Source organism: Panthera uncia, chromosome C2 (assembly GCF_023721935.1).
Source record: "Panthera uncia isolate 11264 chromosome C2, Puncia_PCG_1.0, whole genome shotgun sequence".
NCBI classification, from domain to species: Eukaryota; Metazoa; Chordata; class Mammalia; order Carnivora; family Felidae; genus Panthera; species Panthera uncia.
Genome location: NC_064810.1, coordinates 115,160,426 through 115,187,141, shown reverse-complemented (window position 1 = coordinate 115,187,141; position 26,716 = coordinate 115,160,426). Strand labels below are relative to the sequence as shown.

The window sequence follows — 26,716 nt, the reverse complement described above, 5'->3', positions numbered from 1 at the left end:
TGTGTAATAATAAGGTATCATTAAATTAAAAATATATCTCCAGATGGTGAGACACTAAATTCTAAATTACCTAAGGCTAGAAGCTTATCTTTTTTACACTAGTCTTAAGAAATGATTTTCAGTAAATGTATTTCACGATGTCAAACTAAGCTCAAGTCCATTGTTTTTTAAAAGTTGTAATATCTACACAGTAAACCTTAACCACAGCCCCAAAATGGATATAATACAGGACAGACAGTTGAAAACACAGGTGTTCGTTTGTATTCATGAACAATTCTGTATTTAGGAAGCATACCTACAGCTCCATTTAAAGTCTGGAAAATTTTGCATTTGTGATCCAATGTGATGTTAATAGCCTCCTAAAAATGAGAATAAAGATACTATTGAAAATGAGAACAAAAATAGCAAACAACACTATCGTGGTAATATAGTTTATTCTTTGGGGGAATTTAAGATCCTATTTGTAAATTATTCCAGCAATATTCTTCAGAAAGACAGAAAGACTATAGAGAGTTGACTGAATTAAAGGATAAAGGGTATGTTAAAGCATTCATGCTATTCTCCTAGTATTTCCACTTCACTGCATTATGACTAATTCTGACAAGTGGGTTTTCAGCAGAAGTAAAATGAATCACTTCTAACCTGGAGCATGGAACTTCCAGTTTGAGACCCCAAGTGGCACACAAACTAGTAAGGTCTATGATGGCTGCTCCATCAGCCGGGGTCCCCAAGTGACTGCAATAGGCAGAAACCCTCTGCTGACCTATCATTGACATGTAGCAGGAGACATAGACCTCTGTTGGGTTAAGCTCTTGAGGATGGGTAATTATTGTGGCATACTCCCCTACCTGTCAGCTACAATAGGCATGTAATCAATCAACATAATTATAAAGATTAAACCACTTTGCAAACTTTATGATTCTCAACGTACCAGTTTTTCAGCTACATTTCTCTGTCATAATAATATTCCTAAAATTATCTTTGTGTATTGCTATAGATTGAATGTTTGTGTCTCATCAAAATTCATATGAAGCCCTAACCCACAATGTGATGGTATTTGGAGACAGGGCCTTTGGTAAATAATTAGGGTTTAACTGAGGTCATGAGAGCAGGGACCTCACAATAGAATTAGTGCCCATGTAAGAAGAGACACCAGCGTGTTTGTGCATGCTCTCTGGTATGTGTGCATGCCTCTGTGTCTCTCTCTCTTTACTACGTGGAGGACACAGCAAGGAGGTGGCTGCTGTCTACAACCCGGAAAGAGAGACTTTGCTAGAAACCGACCATGCTGTTGCCCTGATCTAGGGTACAGGGTATGTCAAAGCATTCATGCTTTTCTCCTAATATTTCCACTTCTCCACCATATGACTAATTCTGAGTTCTTCCAGAACTCTGAGAAAATACATTTCTGTTATTTAAGCCACCCAGGCTAGAGTATTTTGTTATGACAAACCAAGCAAACAAGGACATGTGCTAACCAGATAAAATCTTACGCTAAGAGAGAAACTTAAACAGGATTTACACAACTAAAAACATTACAAACTCAGTAGTGAGATTTCAGGGAAAGCATCCTGAAGCACAGACAGCTAATTAAGACTCAAAGTACTTTCACAGTTGAATTACACAAAGGCAGACAGACATCATGCTGCACAGGCTAGCACTCATGCCAAGAGCAGGCTTCTCCTCCTGGATGAAAGAAGTCCTCAGGCTTGCTATGTCAGACACATAAGAGGGAAAGCAAAAAAGGGAGCCGAATAAAAATAAACATTTTAAGCATAAAGTTTCCTAAGTATTAAATATCTAATGAAAACATTTAGATAAGTGAAATGTTTATCTAAGAAACAGAAACAGCTACAGTTGCAAACTCGCTGTAAAATATACTTAAAAAAAAAACTTGTTTCTGGGGTGCGTGGGTGGCTCAGTCGGCTAGGCGTCCAACTTCAGCTCAGGTCATAATCTCACAGTCTGTGAGTTCAAGCCCCACATTGGGCTCCATGCTGACAGCTCAGGACCTGAAGCCTGCTTCGGATTCTGTGTCTCCCTGTCTGCCCCTCCTCTGCTCGTGCTCTGTCTCTCTCTCTCTCTCAAAAACAAATAAACATTTAAAAAATTAAAAAAAAACTTGTTTCCAGTAACAGCACCCACAAATTATATAAATTCAGTACATTCTAGAACGATTATGTTACCTACGGTGAATTTATGAAACATTAACTTACATTATGTAAATATACTAACAATTTTCTAAAATTAGAGAACTTTGGTTTTACTTTTCTCCAAAGTTTCATTTAAATCAATCTCAGGAATATTCTCTTTAGGGTCCATACCAGACAGCTATTGTTCCCTGCATTCCTCCTCCTTAATAATAGAAATCCGATTTTTTAATAGGACACTTACACTTGAAACAAAGGACAACATTTTCTTTGCATATTATGCATAAATATGTTCTGGTCAAAGAAAAGTAACAAAGTTTTTTCTAGAAAGATTATTTAAAAAGAGGTAATGTAACTCAGATGGCCCCTTATTTACCATTCTGTCTGTTAACTGCCTAGAATATGGATACAATGGCTGGAGCTCCAGTAGACATCTTAAATAAGGAGGTTATATTAAAAATGCAAGCTATTACATACCCTCTTCAGTGGATCAATGTAAATTTTAGTGTAAAAGAGCTGATCATCATCATTATCCTGGAGATTCCACTGCTGGACTATACGGTTGATATATGGAGCATAGCCAATAAATCCTGCAATATAACAGAGAGAGATTAGAGAATTTAGTAATCAAAGACCAAAACTGGTTTCTATGAATTCCATTCATCAGTTGCACAGAAGTGTAAATCCATCAGGCCTAATATTTAGGCCTTTTTATACTTAGAATACTGATACTTAGAATACTTAGAATTTTACAGATTACCATGGAAGAAATGAGTTATTGAGCATCCTTTGTTTTATATATAAACTACAAGAGTGAGTTTTTACCAACTGCAAATCAAAGACTTTTTTTGAATAAACACATTCCCAAAATTAATCGACATAAGAGAGGGAATAATGTTTTCCAAGGCTCCTAAGGGAAAAAAGTTACTAGGAAAAGAACAGAAGAAGACAGAATTTTCTTCCTGACCTTCTAAAATGATCTTTCTTGGATCCTTTGGAGAGGATTCACTGTTTCTGGAAAAAAAAAATCTCTACTATGGTGATTTAATGTCAGTGCAGGATGCTAACAAAATCAAAGGAATGTTGGAAATGTCACTGACTGCAAACATGTCAAAGAAATTTTATATCTAGGACATTTTGGGAATTTTTCCTTTACTTGAACTGGTCATAATTGTACCTGCTAAACCATTTTCTGGCTATATTTTTTATGTCACAGTCTGGAGAAAGGAAGTCTAAAATTGGATTGTTCCCCTTGGCCTTCGAGCATAAGCATTAAATTTGCCAATAACAGTTGTCTATAAAAGACACAGACAACAGTATCATTTTTCTCCTGTTTGAATCTTCCTCTGAATTTCAGAAACGTAGCCAAGCTGTTATGTTTCATTGACCTGTAGTACTTTTAAAAAGGGACCAAAGTTACTCTTGTGAATTGAAAGAAAACCTAATTTTTTACCCTCAAAATTAAAATTTCCTCATAGGAATAAAAGAATGAAAAGAAATAGGTCCAGAAAAATTACTGTTATCTAGAGAAATCAAGAGAAAATGAAAACATGCTTAAACCAGTCACTGGTTGCTCCTCATTTGTTATTTTTATCAAATTAAAAAAATCTTAAAACACTGAAATATACTCAATTTTTTAATTCCTATTACCAATATACTACAATGAAAAATATGTCCAAGTAATGGCATATGACATTTTCCAATAGTTTACATTACTCTTTTTCAAAATTTATGTTTCCTTATCCTTTTTATAAATCCCATTCAAAAATGAAGAGAAATTTCATCTATTTTCATAGTATGTGATATATACTTTATATGATTTATATTTTTCTATTAAATTTCCATATTATTTCAAACCAATAAAGTTTATAATATTCTGAAATCTTCCTGATAAGGAAACATAGTTTCTTTCCATAATTTTTTAAAACTAAATGATATAATCATAAACGAAACTCATGTCCCTTAAATAACTCTCAATAGTCCATTCATGAAATTATATAATCTTTTATTGAATATATTTAGATTTTCTAGCATCTCTTTAATAATTATGACTACAGAAGGCATAGGAATCATGTTTTGATCTCTTTCCCACTTAAAAACACCTTTTCCTTAATTAAACTTTCTCACAAAGGCACTCACTTGCTGGGTTTTTGCTGTTTCCACAGCACTGTGCATCTGTCTGAAATTTAGATTCTTAAACACATATACTCCATCTAGATGAATTTCGCCATCTCAGTGAATCATTACATAATTCGTATATAAATTACATCTAGATGTTTGACTATATATATGTTTAGAAAAATTAATAAATATAAAATAATACTTCTCCCAGAGTCCCTCAGCTAAGTGGTTTTTATAATATTCTATCTAGGACTTCAGATAAGTTAAAAGCCAGCCATGTGCAACTGACAGGCTGACAGTTTGGGGGTGCAAGTGGCACCAATCCATAATTGAGGGTTAAGACAAAGAAGTAAAAATTGGGAAACAATCTTAGGGAGAGGCTTTGTCAGTGCATAAACTATAAATCTAAGAAGGAAAGACTACTAAGGTAATGAGGTCAAGTGACTAACATGAGAAAACCTAGGTTGTAACTTGATTATGGAAGTAAAATCCAAAGGTGGTAGATAGATTAGGAGAAAAATAAAATGGTCAAGAAATCCCCGTAACTATGAACTGCAGCTGGACTGAGATGGAGAGAAAAAGTGAGCTGAAACTAGGCAGTGCAAACTGGAATTTAAGGTTTCAGAAGTGCAATATTTATATGGGCTGACAAAATTCCAAGGCATAACTATGGGAATATATTGCATAAAATACATTGCAGGTAAATAGAGCTGGAATTGAGGCATCCCAGAGAAAGTAAATTACTTGCTAAAGGTTTCGTTGCCATAAATGCCTTGATCAGAGCCTAGAATCCAAAAGCGCTGCTGCTGCTACATCAAGTAGGACTTAACCTGAACGAAACTAAATAGTATCAGTTTTGTACATGTGAATCATCCAAAAAAAATTTGTTTTCCCAATGTGGCTTGGAACTTTCACCGAACTTATTTCTCTAACATGTCTCCCATCCTATTTGGTTATGTCTTCGGGTCATATGTTTATATTAATCTCAGTCTAAGGAAAACATTTTGGAGTCATCATAATGTCCAAAGTCAAGTTTATTAATTTTTTTTGAAAGGAAAGGGAAAATGTGATAATTTGTTCCTTTAATCCATGGTGGAGTAGCTAATGCAGCACTTTACATCCACTCAGTGTTGAACCTTTTTGACTAGTGATTTCAAGACAAAATCATTCACTTACTGATATATTTAAAACATAGATAAAATTAAGTAATGCCTATATTTCATAGCTCCATGATTATAGCTTACACTTTTTCCTAAGTAAGGGAACTTACTTAGAACTTATTAGATAAACCCATTATCTAATAGCCAGAAAATTGTCAATGAAACTATAATCAGACCAGAATCCATGCTGTTTTTCCTTGAACAACTGAATGTCTCTAGGAGAAGTCACTTAAATTTGGGGAACATTGGTTTTCCCACTTATATTCTGGAAACAATAACATTTACACGCCTTAGTTCTGTTAGGAGCATCATATGATATAATACATGGAAAATATTTTGTTAACTAAAACACACCATGGATTCTAAGCTGATACAATTTTTCATAGTAATAAGAAGATAATGGTTCATGTCTATAGTTACCTATACAAAAAAAGGTTGTTTCATCAATATTTATAATTTTCTATGACTAGCATTTAACTTCTCTGCCAGTATCTTACCCACCTCCCGAATTCAGGTAGCGTTTCCCAAAGTGCACAACGGGATACTTGTCTGCTAGTCTTTTGTCTGGCCACAGAATTCCATCGGCTGCAAAGACCACTTTATGGTTTGACTTTTGGAACTTTTTCAGAACTTCTTCTGGACCACCAGCAAATATGACATCAAAGCTGTTTAATGAGGGGGGGGGGAGAAATTTTAAAATACACTTGTCAGAATTTAGGCATGTAAACCAAGAAATAGTCACTAATAAAAATCAGAATTTAGAATCCAACATAAGATTAATACCAACTATTTACAGAATATTCCAATTTTCCTTCAATTTAAATTATATGGGTTATACTAAATTATTAATGTTTACATCACATCGGCAGATGAAGTCCAAATAAAGACAATGTTTTTTAGCGCCAGTCTTGATACCTTTTTTCAATAATCACATATTCCCAAAATCAAAATGTTCAATCAGTATTGAAAGGTTAAAAAAATCAATAACTTGGGGTGCCTGGATGGCTCATTTGGTTAAGCATCCAACTCTTGATTTCGGCTCAGGTCATGATCTCATCATGGTTCATGAATTCGAGCCCTGGGAATTCAGGGCTGACGCACAGAGCCTGCTTGGGATTCTCTGTCTCCCTCTCTCTCTGACCCTTCCCTGCTTGGTCTCTCTCTCAAAATAAAAAAATAAACGTTTTTTAAAAAGTCAATAACTAACTATATATAACAATAATATAGACATAGTCATTGACAGAAGCTGCCATTATAACTGCCTAATGTTTCGATTTAATTTGTATCCAACCATTATCATTTCTGAAGATTTCATTATCTTTGATAAAATGTGTTCAACTACTAAAAATCACCATTATAAATTTATACTTAAATCACTATTTAGCCTAAAATCCTAAAATAAAAGTTAGACAAGTGCATCTTTTTTTAAAAAATTTTTTAATGTTTATTTATTTTTGAGAGAGACAGAGTGTCTGCCTCTGCATAGCTTTAAAAAGATGCACTTGTCTGTCCATCTTTCTTTTAAAGCTCAATAAAATTGAAAAAAATTATCTAAAAATTGACACTATAGGACACCTGGGTGGCTCAGTTGGTTAAGCATCTGACTTTGGCTCAGTTCATCTCAAGGTTCACGGGTTCAAGCCCCGCATCGGGCTCTGTGCTGACAGCTCGGAGCCTGAAGCCTGCTTAAGATTCTGTGTCTCCCTGTCTCTCTCTGCCCTTCCCCCACTCACGTGCTTGCTCTCGCTCTCGCTCTCTCTCAAAATAAATAAATATTTAAAAAGTTTTTTTTAATTGACATTATAATGTCAATGGTTTCATTGAGTTTTCTGAGGACATTATTGCTCATTGTTCATTCACAGAGTAACAATGACTTAACAAAACATGAAGTGTAAAAGCCACAACCAGATATGCTTCCACTCTGCAATAAATTCTTTATCCTTGTTACAACCATAAATTCTTTTGCATCGTTTTTGTTCACATCAGAGTACTTCAAGACCAAAAGTTTCCAAAGATGATAATTTAATGACCTAATATCCCAGGTGGTAAACAGTAAGAACAAACTAATGCTCCTGAATTCAGCACCAAGTGTTCGTTCCCAACAGCCAATAGTGCAGATACACTGCTGTGATATCTGAATGGAGGAGTAAGGAGACTATTCCACATGCTTTTCCCAGCCAGACTTGCTCTCAAAAAGCCTGGTAATATGCCAAGGCTGTAGTAATGCATCAGGCAACATTTAATAACTTTTTATATATGAGTTATTTTGTAAAACAAGCCACACGATTCCTCATCTCTATAAAAATAAAAACCCCATGAAGTTTTAAAAATTATTTTAGAGGGGCACCTGGGTGGCTCGGTTAAGCGGCCGACTCTTGGTTTTGGCTCAGGTCATGATCTCAAAGTTTGTGGGTTTGAGCTCCGGGCTGAGCTCTGAGCTGACACTGCAGAGCCTGCTTGGGATTTTCTGTCTCTCCCTCTCTCTCTGCCCCTCCCCCGCTTGTGCTCTATCTGTCTCTCTCAAAATAAATAAACTTGACAAAAATTTACTTTAGCAAGAATAGTGTAAGTTTATACTTGTGGCAGAGGTGCTAACTGACCCTCATATACATTCCCTAGCCTTTATTTCAATAATGGAATCCCCCTGTGTTAACTGGGCACATGGTCACCTTATTAAAGACTACTCTGAAGCTAGATGTGGGCACATGTCTAAGTCTGTCCAGCGGAATGTGAGTGGAAGTGGTGTGCTTCTGTAATCTCCAGATCCTGTACTTTAAAAAGGAAGTTGCCTTCCCTCTGTTCCTTTCCTCTCTTTACCCTTCACGGTGAACTACACTTTACAAGTAAAAAGTACTCGACACACACAAACCCTCACCATATAGTACACTTCTGAGTCTTAAACAAAACTAAAAACACACGAGAGTTAAAATGTTACTAATGTGCAAGTACACTTAGTAAGTTTTTTAGTGAAGTTTTTTAGCCAAGTTTTTTAGAAAGAGAACATAAGGTTGGGATCAGAGACGTAGACTACTTCTTTTCATTTTTATATTGTTCTAGAAAATTTAAATTTTATGATTTGTTTTTATTTGTTACAGAAAATATCATCTCAAAATTAAAACTTATCTATATCTATACCTTTCCATACATGGCTTCTTCTTTCTTCCAGAATCAATAGGCAAGCTTCTGCTAATACTATTAATAACATAATCATGAAGGGACTCAGAGCATACAGTTTGAAGTCTTCTAGCTGTGTGTCTAATTTCAGCTCTGCCATGTGCTGAGTAACCTTAGACAAGCTACTTAAATTCTTAATGCTTTAATTTCTTTATGTATAAAATGGGGGAGGAGGGCAGTACCTATCTCATCAAGTTACTGAATAAAAAAGAACAACTCATGGCATGTTATAAGCACTCAATAAAGTTAAAAATTAACATTATTGTTACTAGATGAAAGGGACTGTAATAACGGGAGAGGCAGGAGGAAAACTCACTTTTAAGTTCACACCAATCTGTAGTTTATAATAATTTTATTTTTATATACACATATGCTACGATAAATTTTAAATCAGAATACATGTGTTCTGACTAAAACCTCAAACTATCTTCTCCCTGCCTGTTGATTGAAAAAGCTGAATTAATCTAACTGTACAAAATAATATTTATAAAAATACATCTATTTCCTCTTTTTCTTATAAATAAGTACAACTTAGTTCCTCAGCATGACCACTTTAGATTTGACCACGAATCCTATCTTACTTTCCTGAAGTAGGAAAGAAGACCAGTGTCATGGGTAATTCAGCCATGAGAGGCAAGACAAATAAATCAAACCTTCTGAGACACAGACTGCCCTTCAAGTTGCAGAAGACTCCCAACACATTGCCTAGAGATGGAAAAAAGGGATTAATATGTCAGAGAATCACATGATTGGGAGATTTGGGCCAACGGATTCAGAAATTTTGTAGGTAGCATCACATCTTCAGAGGTAGAAATGCACATTTGGAAAGTGAATATTTTCTGTCTTTATAAACCTAGTGAAGACTATAGTATCTACCCCATCTATCTGAAACTATTAGCAGAATCCAGTAGCTTGAAAGGGAGTTGTAGCAACTTCTACTTTTATGATTTAGTAGTTGATAAGCAAGCATTACCTTTATAACACAAAATAATTATTTTCAGCTTATTTATTTATTTTGAGAGAGACAGACACAGCCTGAGTCGGGGAGGGGCAGAGAGAGGGAGAGAGAATCCCAAGCAAGTTCCACAACGGCAGCACAGAGACCGATGCAAGGCTCAAACTCACGAACCATGAGATCATGACCTGAGCTGAAACCAAAAAGAGTTGGACACAACTGACTGAGCCACCCGGGCACCCCCCAAAAATAATTATTTTAAAGCAAAATGTAAAGGCAAAGATTATGTTCACACAATTGAAGTGAGAATTTAACTCTGAATAAAAATTTAGGTAGCTAAAACTTTCCCATTTTATTTTAGTGGCATTGTTATTTCCATGTTTAAGGATTTTCGAACAGTTCTCTGAATTGATTTAAAACTTTTCAAACGGCAAGAAAGTTTTTCTACTTAAAATTACGTTGGCCACAACAACCCAAATAATCAAAATTTTTAAAATGCACAACGGTCATAAAAATAATTCTCACAGGAATTTGGTCCATTTAAATACGAAAAATAAAATAAAATTTTCCATAGTTAACTGTGGTAAATATTCCTGGGTCCTGCAAAAACCATAAGGTCCCACCTTATGTGGTCATACTGAGTTCTCTAACAGACATGTCAGCATTCTATCTCTAACAGGTCGTTCAAACTTTTACAAGTGTTTGCCCTTCTGTGTTCCCTGTTTCTGTGGCACCATCAACCACACAGTCGCCCAAGCTGAAAATCTTTCATCCAGCCTTACCTCCTCCCTTTCTATGCCCTCTCGAATCAAATATTTCACCAAATCCTATTGACTCCATCTATTTAATCTATTTAGCATTCAAATCTTCTCCACCCTTTCTAGAAGACACTGGACTAGATTAATTCCAAAACCCTACAAGCCTCTGCGTTACCTATCTCCTCACTTCTGATAAGGACTCAGAGACAAACTCTCCTGAAAATCATTCTGTGCTAGTCCCCAGGCTGGATCAGTAGTTCACAACTAGGTCTAAAGCAGGACTCTGCAAATATTTACTACCTAGCCTTTTACAGAAAATAATTTTGGCTTTGAGGGCAATATGGTCTCCATGGCAAGGACTCGATTCTGCTGTTGTAGTGCAAAAGCAGCCAGAAACAATGACCATAGCTGTGTTCCAATAAAACTATTTATAAAAACAAGCAGTGGTCTGGCCCCTGGCTTACCAGCACCTGGCCTACAGAGTAAAGTCTAAAAGAATCAGCGTCACAATAACTTTCCATTAAGTGACCTGTTCCGAAACCAAACTGAACTATTTGATCTGTCATTCGCGTATTTTCTCAAGATGTTTCCATCTGCTTAGCACATCTTCTCCCAGTCGGGTCCAAAGCATTCCCATTTCAAATCTCCCCTCCTTTAAAAACTTCTATTTGATTCACCTAAATAGAAGAGACCCTTTCCTTCCTTCTAGTTCCGACAGATCTTTTCCCTTCTCATTTCATGAAACATTTTATTTCTTGCTCTTCACACTGGGACTGCCTATCTTATACTAGACTGCCTATTCTTTCTTCGTATGCCAGATCCGCATCGTTATTCACCTGTGTATTCCTCTAGCTTTGTATCTGGGAGACAGTCAATAAATATTTGTTGAACAAATGAATAAACACATGAATGAATGAGTCATCCCAAGTCTTAGTAAGAAGCAAAAGCTACTGGGTAGCCAGAAAAGAAAGCAATACAAGTGTTCCCTAGTTTTATTTGTTCCTCCCGAGTACAACACTTTCTTCATCATCATGGACCTACGCTTAAGCCAAAAGTTATAAGCATTCAATCTCTTACCAGCTAGTCTAATGAAACCAAAGCACACAAGGAGCAACGCACCTGGTACTTCTGTCTTTAATCATGTCCTCATCTTAAATACCTCTCTGTATTTTCATAGATAATACTGCAAACTGATGCTACGAGATCACTCCTTCTCTCTCTCTCTCCCCTCACAAAAAAAAGTTAAAATGTCAACCAGGAGATGTCTGGCTGGCTCAGTTGGTACAGCTTATGACTCCTGATCTCAGGTTCATTCATGAGTTCAAATCCCACATTGGGTATGGAGCCTATTTAAAAAGAATGAATGAATGAATGAATGAATGAATGAATATTTTTAACAATGTCAACCCTGTTGAACTTGCAAAATAAATTACAATAAAATCATAGTATAAAATGATAAATACATTTTACAATAGGAATTTTGAAGGAAAGGGTAGGAATTAGCTCTTCTTAAAAAGCAGGTACTCTTTTAAAAAACAAATAATTCTGGGAGCATTTTCCTTCAAATGGTATCTACTTTCATTTCCTGTACAGTATTCCTACTGAGGCTGGGTAGAGGCAGGAGTCAGTCAGGACACTGCTTAGCTAGAGAGTCATTTTCTCCAGACTGTTTCCTGAGAACGGCTAGGAGTAACACCTAACAGAGAAGGCAGCCAAGGTAGGAATGGTGGCAAGACGTCAAAGTAGCTCAAGCTGCCATAGCTCGAGGCACCGCCACTCGCTTTTCCGGGTCAGTCTCCTTATTGCTAAAATCAGTAGTTAAAAGATGATTAAGTAAATGACAATTTTCCTTCTACTTTTAAATAATGCTTAAGTTTATCTCTGTAACGTTAGAACTTTCAAATCTGACACGTACTTAGTACACAGCAAGTATTCACTAAATCAATGAGGGGGAAAAAGACTTAAAAATCGCCAACATTTATTATGCAGCTCCAGCATGCCAGATACAACATATACAGAGCTATGTATGGATAGAAAAATATATCCAGGGGACAAGATCTCTGTCCCACTCAGCACTTGCCGCCCCCCCGCCCCAACTCCAGTTCCAACCACACGACCAGCACTGTATTTTGCACATAACAGATACATGTTTACTCAAAAGAACAAACTTCAAGGAGCAGGCAGTCTGGTTCGGGGAAAAATTATACATATGCATTATATATTATATATTATATATACAAACACATATAGTCAGGCAAGTTAGTGCATACAAGATTATACATATCAATCGAGAGACAGATGATATATACATATATATAAACATCCAATGCTTCTTTTGTGTACGATTTATTTCTTCCTCATTCCAACACACCAATTAATATACTCAGTACAAATTAACAAGAACATGTGAACAATCTGAAAAAAACAAAAGTCACTCATTTCCTATATAATTCCTAAACATATTTCAGGCTATTCTGGGTAAGCCAGAAGACCGTGCAATATATTTACATGACAGCTAATGATTTTAATCTTTCCTTCAAAAAAGGAAAAAAGAAAAAAGCAGTACTCAAACTAAGAACTCTGATGTATTTTGGCTTTCCTTCATACTAATAAAATGAAATGTTGTCCATCGCTAATAACTAGGTTCTTTGTGTCTGCACAATTAAATTGTCATCGCTGACAGGAAGGAGGAGTCCATCAAATAAATCTGCCGTAGTTGGTTAAAATTATAGCCATCATACTTGAAAAGCTTTGCTTTCAGAAAATTTTTTTTCTATCTTCTGAATAAACTATGTAAGACAATATAAAATGCAGGCATTTTATACATACTGGGTATGTAACGAGCTATGAAAAGTACAAAATATTTATTTCATAGAATAAAATAAGATAGGATCTGGTCATCTGTAGAATTAATACACATAATGATACTTATGACTTATATGACTTATATAAAATAATTTTATAAACAATTAGCAGAATGATATAATAAAACATAATCTTTGACAATTTTCTAAAAGTAAATGATTCTAAAAAGATTATGTCAACATGCAAGTTTTTCTGAAATCATATTATTTCTTCCAAATTAGATTTGTTCAGTTTTGTTTGCAGAATTAGCATAATATGAGAATTCTTTGAGCATGGGATCTGTGTTTCTCTCTTTTTTTTGCAGTGTTAACTTTAATGCCTAGATCATAGTTTGTACTCAAGACACGTGTACTAAATACAAAGTAAAAAAATCTGTCCACTTATCTTACTTTTTCAGCAAAATAATATTTAATTAGGAGCCGAAGAAACAAACATTAGCTTACATGGGAAAGATCAGCAACAAGAACATCATTATTTTCATGGCTTCTGACAATCAAAATTCATTTTTTTTTAAATAATTGCAACCTTTGAGATCTAGAAAATTTGGACACTTCTTGGCCTTCGCCAATCGTTTCAGTATCTCCAAACGAATGAAGAAAATCTATCTTTAAAAGCAGTTTCAAAGTATCTACCATATTTCTTCTAAGATCTGTTTCTTGCTCTTTTAATGCCAGTTCCTGTTACCGAATATTTATCGATAACTTGCTGTTTACCCAGACAATATTTAAATCAGGTACAGCCCTCAGCCTCACTGTCTGGAAATAAGGACAATTACAATTCAACATGCAAGGTACATGGAAGCTAGCAATATACAAGGGGTAAGGCATATATGTTAACAGAAAAGAATTTGTGACTAAGATTATTCCTGGATTTTCAGCCAGTGCCCTTTATCCTGGATCAATTTCCCAGGCCAGAGACTTTACTTTATATTCATTTTAATTCTATATCAACTTTTGCATTATAACAGTAACTACCATTCTAGTTTTTTAAATTCAATCTTCCTTACTGCAATCTTTAGTGAGTAAGAGCTTATAAACTGCAAAGTCAATTCCTTTATCTTACCTCAAAATCATTTAGTTAATCATCTTTAAACAAATACTTTAATGAACCAAGCAGTTTCTATATACCCAAATCCTTGGGTAGTTATTTTAATAGAGGAAATATTCCTTTTGGTGAGGCCAATAACCACCCCTGAATATGTCTTTTAAATATTTCATATATTAGGAGTCTTTCAAAATGTAGCCCATCAGCATTCTGATTAATGGCATTATATTCATCACCAAAAAACAGAAATTTATGCTCAGTCCAAATTCAAAACAAAATAATTACATCACCTTTATTTCTAACAACTTTTCTTCTAAAGAATTTTCTCAAATGTATAAGAAAAAAAATAAAACAAATAACTAAAGTTTTATTAGATACTGACACCCAAAAGAGAATTCCACCACATGCGTATTCTGGGGTCTGGACTCTGGCTGGTTTATATTTTATTATATCTAGTACAGAGCAAACTTGTGGGGATATTCAATTTGTATCACTCACAATAAAACACTTTTTGTTACTTACTGGCCTACATATTATTTAAAAAAAATACTACCTACTATATAATAATAATTAGGCCTGACCATATGTCTTCAATGTGACTGAAGTAAAAGAAATACATAATTTACAAGGTAATTCTAAAAGTAATGCAATGTACCTTGTATTAAAACTCAAAGTGCTCAGTTACTTTGATTAAGGTGAATTATAAAATCTTTGTGGAATAATTCTTCTCCATACGGGAATGTGCAGCTATCAAGTTACAATACTTGTCCTCAAAATCTTCATGAGCCTAGTTCAAAAGAACTCATTGCACTCCATCCATTAAAAGTCATCAAATTCATTATGATTGGAATTATCCATTACAATTATATTAAATAAATTCATCTAATCAAGGAGAGATGATCAGCTTTACAAACCATCTAATTTATATTAACACACACACACACACACACACACACACACACACTCCAGCATCAAATAACTTGAAAAAAAGTTTATGGTACTTTCTCATATGGATAGCTTCAATTTTCATTTTAAGAACACAAACCCTTGCCAAATACTTGTTTTTATCTAAATTAAATATGATAAATCTTACTCTATATAGTACATTTATAAACATCTTGTCTCTAATTTTAAATTTTCATCCAAAAGTCAGTTTAGAATACATATTCCCATGGAGGCAGTGTTATAAAATTGTTCCCAAATTAATTCACAAGAGCATGTCTAAACAAACACAAGGGATTATTTGGAGGTGTTAGAAATGCTCTAAAATTGAGAAGTGATGATAATTGCACAACTCTAAGATGACTAAAAATCATTGAGTTTTACACTTAAAATGAGTGTATGTAATGGTATACAATTTATACCTCGAGAGAGGTTTTTTTGACAAAGCCTATCCAAACTATACAAACCATTAAGTACATAAATGTTTGTATGTTTTCATACAGTGGTGACCTATGCTTCCATAAAATGAATTATTACAGTTGAGTTGTCCTAAGGAAACCACCTAAGGGGCACCTGAATGGCTCACGTGGTTAAGTGTCTGACTTGATTTTGGCTCAGGTCAGGATCCCAGGATTATGGGATGGAGCCCTGCGTCAGGCTAGGTGCAGAATGTGAAGCCTGCTTAAGATTCTCTCCCTCTCTCTCGGCCCCTCCCCCCGCTATTGCTCTCTAATAAAAAAATATTTAAAAGAAAAGAAAACCACACAAGAAACAGGAATTTGATTTATAAAAAAATTAATAATTCTACCTTTCTGAATTCTACCTTTGACCAAAGGTAAACTTAATTAGATTAGCAGTTTTGTTACAGAACGGGTATCCTAGTTCAAGTAATTTAAAAATAGCCTTATCCATTTCTCTCAGACCTTAGATTATGCATAATTTTCAACTATATTCATCACTCTGTACATGACACTTTTTTTAAAGGGTGCTGTTTAAGCAAATAAATAAGAGGAGAAAAAAGCTCTAACGTGGCAGCACCTGCCCATCCCTCTTTACCTCAGTTACTTTCTCATTATCCCTAGGCTCTTCCAGCAGAACAGACATGCTGGGTCAAGAAAGAGAACATGTTACCAATCCTTCTCAGACAGTGGCTTGGCTGAGTTGGGTCTGCATATTTTCAGTTCCCTGGCTGTTTCCACAGAGGAAAGTGTCAGAAATTTTGTCTGTTTGGTTCACTGATATATCCCAAACACTAACAGTGCCTGACACACAAGTCTTCCATTTAAAATGTTATTGTTGTCTTTTTGTCATGCTGGGTCTTAAAATATCATCTAAATAAATAAATGCAACTGCAGGCAGCTTTCAGATATCTCGAAGTATCCCTTTCCTTAAGAAAAACAAACTGGCACCTTATTAAACCAATTTTTCCCAAGGCTAAGTCCTGGATTGGGGGATGGGGGAGGTGGAGTGGGACAGAAGGGTAAAGGTAGAAGGAAAGAGGTTCTTCCGAAAACACAAAAGGAGGCTTAAGAACCTAAAACCATTACTGGCTCATATGTGGTAACTTGTACAAGGAGAATTTGCCTCGAAATGAAAATCAAAACGTACATGTGGCAAGTTCAAGCTGACCAAATTGGCTATTTGAAGTCCACCATATTTTAAGCTTGTTTTTTTTTTTAATTTTTAAATGTTTATTCATTTTTGAGAGATGGAGAGAGAGCATGAGTGGGGGAGGGGCAGAGAGAGAAGGAGACAAACAGAATCTGAGGCAGGCTCCAGGCTCTGAGCTGTCAGCACAGAGCCCAATGCGGGGCTCAAACTAGCAAACCGAGAGATAAGGACTGGAGCCGAAGTTGTACGCTTAACCAACTGAGCCACCCAGGCGCTCCTCCGCCATACTTTTAAACCAAAACATACTCAATATTTAATCTAAACAGTTATTGTGAGCTTTCTACTCTTTTCCAAAGGTAAATATATATATAATAATAGATTCTGTATAAAAATTCCCAGTACTTAAGCTGACACCAGCTATCCTACATCTCGTGTTGTAAGAAGAGGTTAGCTATAAGCAGAACTTTATTTTTTTTCCTCCAAGATATTAAGGAAATTCTATGGGGCACCTGGGTGGCTCAGTCAGTTAAGCGTCTGACTTTGGCTCAGATCATGATCTCTCGGTTCATGAGTTCGAGCCCCACATCTGGGTCTGTGTTGACAGCTCGGAGCCTGGAGCCTGCTTTGGATTCTGTGTCTCCCTCTCTCTATTCCTCCCCCGCTCATACTAGCTCGTTCTCTCTCACTCTCTCTCTCTCAGAAATAAAGAAACTTTAAAAAAAAAGGATATTAAGGAAATTCTAAAGAAGCAAGTAATGTAGACCTTCTCAAAACTTTTAATGGTTGATGGCAGTGGGACTTTATTATGTCTATTTTCATTTCAAAATTTATGCCTTTCTTATATACATATTTGTATGAAATACATTACTCTTACTTTTATCTGCAGTAGTAATGGTTTGGGATTTTCAAACTGAGGAAGAGATTCAAATAAGCTTTCCTAAGTTAGAGGAGAAAATGCATGGGGATTTGAAATAAGCAATTAATGACCAAAACATAAAAATAAAAAGGAGAAGAAAATGGAAGAAAGAAAGTAGCAAACACTAATGACTCATGACAATTTGACATTATAAAAACATGCAGAAAGAAGGTAAAAGAGGACAGTGGGCATTCCAAATCAAGGAGAAGGAAAATAAAACAGTATACAAAAAGATACACACTGAAAAGACTTTTCTTCCTTAAAAATAGACTTTATTATTTCTCACTTATAACTTTTCATGATCCGTTTCCTCCTGGTCAGCCAGGACCCACTGAGTTATTTTCCTCAACAGAAAACCTCAACATGATCTTTCTTCCATCTCAAGTCAGGATTAAAACACGGATTTCACAAAAATGCTAGCTCATGCTGTATTTTCTCATTGTTGCTTATGGTAAATCATTAGATTTGATGCATTACACAACTATGTTAGATGATGGTTTTCTAATTATGAGTAAAATCTACTTTTTAAGTTAATGATTCCTTGTGAATAAAATAAAAATAATCTGCAAATATGAATTTCAACTTTTTAATAATAATTTAATGTAGACTTAAAAATTCGTAAGTTATTTCTCTTACCATTCAGTAAACAAAACAACCAAATCCTCTTGATTAGCATAATGTTCCATGACTTCTTTCATTAATCTCACTTTTTGGCCCCCTCCAATACTATTAATTCCAGCACCACCTCTCCACTCTTCTCCTTGACCAAGGACCTATAAATGAAATCAACATTTTGTCACTGAGCAAAACTCAAGTTATAGCAGTATTACAGAAGTCATCAGCAACTTGTACAATATTACACAGTATCCACTCTTCAAACATTTCACTAAATCACTAAATCATGATGCTACAGAGAAAAAACACTTGATGCCTAGTTCAGGTCTTGATTCTTCAATGTTATCCATCCCATAAAATGTCATTCCTGATTTTACTATTTCAAAAGTAGAATCTAATCCAAGGAGGTCAAGGGGGTAAGGAGCACAGAAAATATTTCTCATATCTTATTTCTACTTGTTCAGACTAAAGTGAAAAAGAAAATACAGAAACTTCCCATAATGCTTTTCAATCTGACAGGAAATCTGTACGATGAACACCAAAGCCAAGTCCAGAAGGGTTTTGGACAGGACTCTTAAGTGATTTACCTACTGAAGCAAATCAGCTGTTCAAAGAAACACAGAGGGCATCAGGTCAGATGTCACCTTCTTTACTTTATAAAGTTTAAATTTACATTGCCCTCAAAAACTTAATAACAATTCATTAATGCAAGGAATTGCCTAAGCACAATTAATCAGAGCTAAACTTGTAGCTGTTCTCCTCACCATCTGCCTCAGCCTCAGCAGCTGTCTCCCATATTGGAAGTACACGGAACCACACCTGGCTGTGAGGGAGCAGCAAGTATAGGTTCCCCTCCGCCACACACACACCCTGAATTTTAATTCCATCACAAATTCTGATGTTCCCAAGATAATGATCTTACTAGATTTGTGAAATTAAGGGAGAATGAAATTAAACACAAGAGAAAGGGTAAAATAAATTTAGAGAATAATTTTTTATATCTAAGATAGGTAATAAACAAAATGGACTTTATTTCTTAATTTATTTATGTACTATTTTATTTATTTTCCCCATGATAAGGGTACACTTTAATCTCTATCCCCTATTTCCCCCACCCCTCACTCACCTCCCCTCTGGTAACCATCAGTTTGTTCTCTATACTTAAGAGTCTATTTCTTGGTTTGTCTTTCTCTCATTTTTATTTTTCCTTTGTTTATTTGTTTTGTTTTTTAAATTCTACATATGAGTGAGATCATATGGTATTTGTCTTTCTCTGACTAACTTATTCCTCTTAGCATTATATTCTCTAGCTCTATGTTGCTGCAAATGGCAAGATTTAATTCTTTTTTATGGATGAATAATATTCCATTATATATAATTACCACACCTTCTTTATCCATTTATCTATCAATGGATACTGGGCTGTTTCCACAGTTTGGCTACTGTAAATAATGCTTCTATAAACACAGAAGTACATGTATCTCTTTGAATTAGTGTTTTTGTATTTGGGGGGTAAGCGCCCAGTAGTAGTATTTACTGGGTCGTAAGGTAGTTCTATTTTTAATTTTTTGAGGAAACTTCACAGCGTTTCTCACAGTGGCTATACCAGTTTGCATTCCAAGTTTATATTACAGTTTACCATGCAAGAGGATTCCTTTTTCTCCACATCATCCCCAACACTTAATGTTTTTGATTTTAGCCATTCTGACAGGTGTGAGGTGGTATTTCATTGTGGTTTTGAGCTGCATTTCTTTGATGATTAGTGATGCTGAACATCTTTTCATATGTCTGTTGGTCATCGGTATGTCTCATTTGGAGAAATGTCTGTTCGTGACTTCTGCCAATTTTTTAATTGCATTATTTGTTTTTTGGGTGTTGAGCTGTATCAGTTCTTTATATATTTGAGACACTAGCCCTTTATCAGATATATCATTTGCAAATATATTCTCCCGTTCAGTAGGCTGCCTTTTAGTTTTGTTGCTTGTTAGAAAATAAACATTAGCTCCAACTTTGCTAAACATTGAACCAAATAAAAACTCTGCTGGCAAAGTCCATAGGGCTCCCAGCCTCAGATTTCTAGTTATCACTTCATCACTACACTCACTACTCTACTGCAGGTTGGGGACAAGTGCTAACAAGAAAACTCAAAACTGACATGTATCTGGATTCATACTGGGGCTAGTCTAGGAGAATTATTGGTCTGGTAGAACTATTAGTTTTTACCCTAAAAACTGGCCTCCTATGGCCCATGATTTGCTACACTTCCATTCCAAAACCCTCTGGGCTTCTCCAATACTGCACTAATACCAGGCCCAGCCATATCCAAGAGCCTATTCTGTGCAGTGCACTATGCTAAGCTCTATTTTCTATTTTCTTTCCACTCTATCAGTATGTCAAACTTCAGTGTGCATCAGAATCATGTAGAGGGCCTGTTAAAACACAGACTGCAGAGTTTGTGATTCAGTAGATCTGAAGTCGGGCCTGAGCATCTCCTTTCTAACAATTTCCCAGATGATGCTGATGTTGGTAGTCTGGGGTCCACGCTTTGAGAACTACTGCGTTTCATAACGGGAAAACAGCAAGAATCACTCAAATGGGCTGAGGTCCAAGATTTAACATTTCATAGCCATATACCCTGGGGCAAGTTTTCCTCACCCATAAACCAAGTAATATCTAACATACATGGTTTCAACAGCATACCACATATAAAGTTCCAAACAGTGCCTCACACATAAGGAACATCCCACACCCTCCCCAGTACGAACTCTAATGATTCCTCCTCATTGTATTTCAGTATTATTCGGCATAATTTTACCCTGATTTCTCTGTTACTTCCATAATGCCTCCCATCAGTACATACTACTATATTTCTCCTCTATCCTAACAAACGTCTAACAGACTTCTCATTTATCCTGTAATAAATATCTGGTTGGTAACACTAGATCTCTTTTCCAGCAGAGTTTGGCCTCTTTACTAGCTGTTTTATGTTATCATCCATACCTAGTCTCCTAGGGGTTATGTAAGTGAATACTACCTTCCTTCTACATTACATACTAGAACAGCTCAGTTTTCCCTAAGCGAAACAATCTTTCCTTCTTCTTTTTTGTTAAAGTTGTTTTTTGTTTCTTTGGTTGGCTTTTTGTTTCTTTGTGTGTGTTTTGCTTTTTAGTTTTTGGTTTTTTGTAAATGTCTTCAGTTTGTTGGTTGGTTTGTTTTCCTACCTGGGATACCTCCCCATCCGCCTCTTATTTGTGGAAAAGACCTGGCTGACAGATCCTCATTTCTATAAAAAAATAAATAAGTAAATAAAAAAGGCAGGCCTTTCACAGCTCAGTTTACTAGTTCTACTAAATTCCCCAGGTTTCCTCTGATCATTTATCAATGAGATATTCCCCTGGAGATCAGTCTTCTAAAAAAAACCTTTTATACTTTTAATGTTCTCAAATTCCTCTAAAACAAACAACAAGAAAAGCAACTCTCAATAATGAAACAGAAAAGGTATCCCCTTCACAGCCATGTTTCCCCTTCTCTGTAAACAAAGAAACATACTATGATAGACATACCCATTATAGAAAAAAAATTCTTCTTAGTCATGAAAAAAACTACTGTCAAATCTGCTATGCTGTGCTTGTACATGGCCCCTCAAAAGAAACATAAATATATATAAACATATTTTTCTGTTGTTTCATAGAAGATGTTTATATAAAGCATTAGCAAATATGAAGAAATCATTGTCTAAGTGGCAGAGTATGAATAAGGCCAAAATGTATCCTTAAAACAATCAATTATATACACAAACTCAGTAATTATGTAACCAAAATTCAACTTCCTTGTGTAGACTGCAGATTGTGGCAGTAGGATCATTGGTATTTTTATGAAAAATGTACTTTAGTCACATATTCTAACATGTCTGTGATTTAAAAGATATACTGTACCTTCACAGTATAATTGAAGTATTTGGCTGACTGCATAAATCGATGGAATCCATCACTTTCTTTTGTTGCTACAGTTATGACTAATAATTTATCTGTAAAGACAGAAGGGACTAACGTAAGATGGTTTTGCAAGAGGTTAAATGCTCCCACTTTACAACCCACTACAGTGATTAGAGTCATTAAACCTACCCACCTACCTCCTATTCATTTTCATAATGAAAAGTCTTAGTAGCCACAACAACATATACATCGTCTTCACTGCGTTGTTGTTTATTTAGCAAATAAAGGAACCAAAATCAGGGCTGCCCTAGTAAATACACAGCTTTTAGTCACCATTCTATGATGGACAATTATTTTCAGTCCAACATAAAACCATTTGTCAGTAGGAGGAGGCAGACTTAAGCAATCATTCAAAACATCCATAAAAGCTATTAAGGAGAATGCTTATCAGGAAAAGGCATGCAGAAAAATGTATAAAAGAACAAAGTATATTAGCAAATATCAAAAGTGCTGGGACATTTCTTTTAACCTGAGGACACAGGAGGACTCACGGACTAAAAAAGCAAAAGTCAACATCTTTATAACATTCAATGCATTGAGCTGTACCGTTTGTCACCTGCATGTTGTTACCAATAACACAAAACTCACAAGGTATTAAATGTCTGCTAGGCAATAGGCAATTATTGGAAATAGCACTAATGCATTACAGAATTCAATTAGAAATAATTTCATATAAATCAAAGTAATTTTGCATCAAATTTTAAAAATAATTAAAATAATAAAATATACATAGGTGTAATACACATGAAGAAATAATAAATTCAAACATTCACTAGTCAACTAAAGAAAGGAAAACGTGAATGCTTAGAGAGGTTCCGGAAGATGGCGGCGTAGGAGGACGCGGGGCTCACAACGCGTCCTGCCGATCACTTAGATTCCACCTACACCTGCCTAAAGAACCCAGAAAACCGCCAGAGGATTAGCAGAAGGGAGTCTCCGGAGTCAAGCGCAGACTAGAGGCCCACGGAAGAGGGTAGGAAGGGCGGCGAGGCGGTGCGCGCTCCACGGACTGGCGGGAGGGGGCCGGGGCGGAGGGGCGGCTCGCCGGCCAAGCGGAGCCCCCGAGTCTGGCTGGCAAAAGCGGAGGGGCCGGACGGACTGTGTTCCGACAGCAAGCGCGACTTAGCGTCTGGGAGGTCATAAGTTAACAGCTCTGCTCGGAAAGCGGGAAGGCTGGAGGACAAAGGGAGGGAGAGCTGCTGAGCCCCCGGACGGCAGAGCTCAGCTTGGCGGGGAACAAAGGCGCCAGCGCCATCTCCCCCGCCCATCCCCCAGCCAAAATCCCAAAGGGAACCAGTTCCTGCCAGGGAACTTGCTCGCTCCGCGCAAACACCCAACTCTGTGCTTCTGCGGAGCCAAACCTCCGGCAGCGGATCTGACTCCCTCCCGCTGCCACAGGGCCCCTCCTGAAGTGGATCACCTAAGGAGAAGCGAGCTAAGCCTGCCCCTCCAGCCCCCGTCCACCTTGCCTACCCACCACAGCTAATACGCCAGATCCCCAGCAACACAAGCCTGGCAGTGTGCAAGTAGCCCAGACGGGACACGCCACCCCACAGTGAATCCCGCCCCTAGGAGAGGGGAAGAGAAGGCACACACCAGTCTGACTGTGGCCCCAGCAGTGGGCTGGGGGCAGACATCTGGTCGGACTGCGGCCCCGCCCACTAACTCCAGTTATACACCACAGCACAGGGGAAGTGCACTGCAGGTCCTCACCACGCCAGGGACTCTCCAAAATGACCAAACGGAAGAATTCCCCTCAGAAGAATCTCCAGGAAATAACAACAGCTAATGAACTGATCAAAAAGGATTTAAATAATATAACAGAAAGTGAATTTAGAATAATAGTCATAAAATTAATCGCTGGGCTTGAAAACAGTATACAGGACAGCAGAGAATCTCTTACCACAAAGATCGAGGGACTAAGGAACAGTCACGAGGAGTTGAAAAACGCTTTAAACGAAATGCAAAACAAAATGGAATCCACGATGGCTCGGCTTGAAGAGGCAGAGGAGAGAATAGGTGAACTAGAAGATAAAGTTATGGAGAAAGAGGAAGCTGAAAGAAAGAGAGATAAAAAAATCCAGGAGTATGAGGGGAAAATTAGAGAACTAAGTGATACACTAAAAAAAAATAATATACGCATAATTGGTATCCCAGAGGAGGAAGAGAGAGGGAAAGGTGCTGAAGGGGTACTTGAACAAATTATAGCTGAGAACTTCCCTGAACTGGGGAAGGAAAAAGGCATTGAAATCCAAGAGGCACAGAGAACTCCCTTCAGACGTAACTTGAATCGATCTTCTGCACGACATATCATAGTGAAACTGGCAAAATACAAGGATAAAGAGAAAATTCTGAAAGCAGCAAGGGATAAACGTGCCCTCACTTATAAAGGGAGACCTATAAGACTCGTGACTGATCTCTCCTTTGAAACTTGGCAGGCCAGAAAGGCTTGGCACGATATCTACAGTGTGCTAAACAGAAAAAATATGCAGCCGAGAATCCTTTATCCAGCAAGTCTGTCATTTAGAATAGAAGGAGAGATAAAGGTCTTCCCAAACAAACAAAAACTGAAGGAATTTGTCACCACGAAACCAGCCCTACAAGAGATCCTAAGGGGGATCCTGTGAGACAAAGTACCAGAGACATCACTACAAGCATAAAACATACAGACATCACAATGACTCTAAACCCATATCTTTCTATAATAACACTGAATGTAAATGGATTAAATGCGCCAACTAAAAGACATAGGGTATCAGAATGGATAAAAAAACAAGACCCATCTATTTGCTGTCTACAAGAGACTCATTTTAGATCTGAGGACACCTTTAGATTGAGAGTGAGGGGATGGAGAACTATTTATCATGCTCCTGGAAGCCAAAAGAAAGCTGGAGTAGCCATACTTATATCAGACAAACTAGACTTTAAATTAAAGGCTGTAACAAGAGATGAAGAAGGGCATTATATAATAATCACAGGGTCTATCCACCAGGAAGAGCTAACTATTATAAATGTCTATGCGCCAAATACCCGAGCCCCCAGATATATAAAACAATTACTCATAAACATAAGCAACCTTATTGATAAGAATGTGGTCATTGCAGGGGACTTTAACACCCCACTTACAGAAATGGATAGATCATCTAGACACACAGTCAATAAAGAAACAAGGGCCCTGAATGATACATTGGATCAGATGGACTTGACAGATATATTTAGAACTCTGCATCCCAAAGCAACAGAATATACTTTCTTCTCGAGTGCACATGGAACATTCTCCAAGATAGATCATATACTGGGTCACAAAACAGCCCTTCATAAGTTTACAAGAATTGAAATTATACCATGCATACTTTCAGACCACAATGCTATGAAGCTTGAAATCAACCACAGGAAAAAGTCTGGAAAACCTCCAAAAGCGTGGAGGTTAAAGAACACCCTACTAACGAATGAGTGGGTCAACCAGGCAATTAGAGAAGAAATTAAAATATACATGGAAACAAACGAAAATGAAAATACAACAATCCAAACGCTTTGGGATGCAGCGAAGGCAGTCCTGAGAGGAAAATACATTGCAATCCAGGCCTATCTCAAGAAACAAGAAAAATCCCAAATACAAAATCTAACAGCACACCTAAAGGAAATAGAAGCAGAACAGCAAAGGCAGCCTAAACCCAGCAGAAGAAGAGAAATAATAAAGATCAGAGCAGAAATAAACAATATAGAATCTAAAAAAACTGTAGAGCAGATCAACGAAACCAAGAGTTGGTTTTTTGAAAAAATAAACAAAATTGACAAACCTCTAGCCAGGCTTCTCAAAAAGAAAAGGGAGATGACCCAAATAGATAAAATCATGAATGAAAATGGAATGATTACAACCAATCCCTCAGAGATACAAACAATTATCAGGGAATACTATGAAAAATTATATGCCAGCAAATTGGACAACCTGGAAGAAATGGACAAATTTCTAAACACCCACACTCTTCCAAAACTCAATCAGGAGGAAATAGAAAGCTTGAACAGACCCATAACCAGCGAAGAAATTGAATCGGTTATCAAAAATCTCCCAACAAATAAGAGTCCAGGACCAGATGGCTTCCCAGGGGAGTTCTACCAGACATTTAAAGCAGAGATAATACCTATCCTTCTCAAGCTATTCCAAGAAATAGAAAGGGAAGGAAAACTTCCAGACTCATTCTATGAAGCCAGTATTACTTTGATTCCTAAACCAGACAGAGACCCAGTAAAAAAAGAAAACTACAGGCCAATATCCCTGATGAATATGGATGCAAAAATTCTTAATAAGATACTAGCAAATCGAATTCAACAGCATATAAAAAGAATTATTCACCATGATCAAGTGGGATTCATTCCTGGGATGCAGGGCTGGTTCAACATTCGCAAATC

At 36.6% G+C, this 26,716-nt stretch overlaps 1 protein-coding gene across 2 annotated transcripts in view; it reads right to left on the bottom strand.

The window, feature by feature from the left end:
* PLOD2 (procollagen-lysine,2-oxoglutarate 5-dioxygenase 2) overlaps positions 1-26,716 on the bottom strand; it is a 110,796-nt gene that overhangs the window by 35,777 nt on the left and 48,303 nt on the right. For both annotated transcript variants that reach the window (XM_049628697.1, XM_049628696.1), the window contains exons 2-6: positions 22,247-22,338; positions 18,333-18,469; positions 5,933-6,096; positions 2,628-2,740; positions 296-359 (exon numbers count right to left, since the gene is read on the bottom strand). In XM_049628697.1, coding sequence (XP_049484654.1) covers positions 296-359; positions 2,628-2,740; positions 5,933-6,096; positions 18,333-18,469; positions 22,247-22,338 — 570 coding nt within the window. The remainder of the gene's footprint in view (positions 1-295; positions 360-2,627; positions 2,741-5,932; positions 6,097-18,332; positions 18,470-22,246; positions 22,339-26,716) is intronic.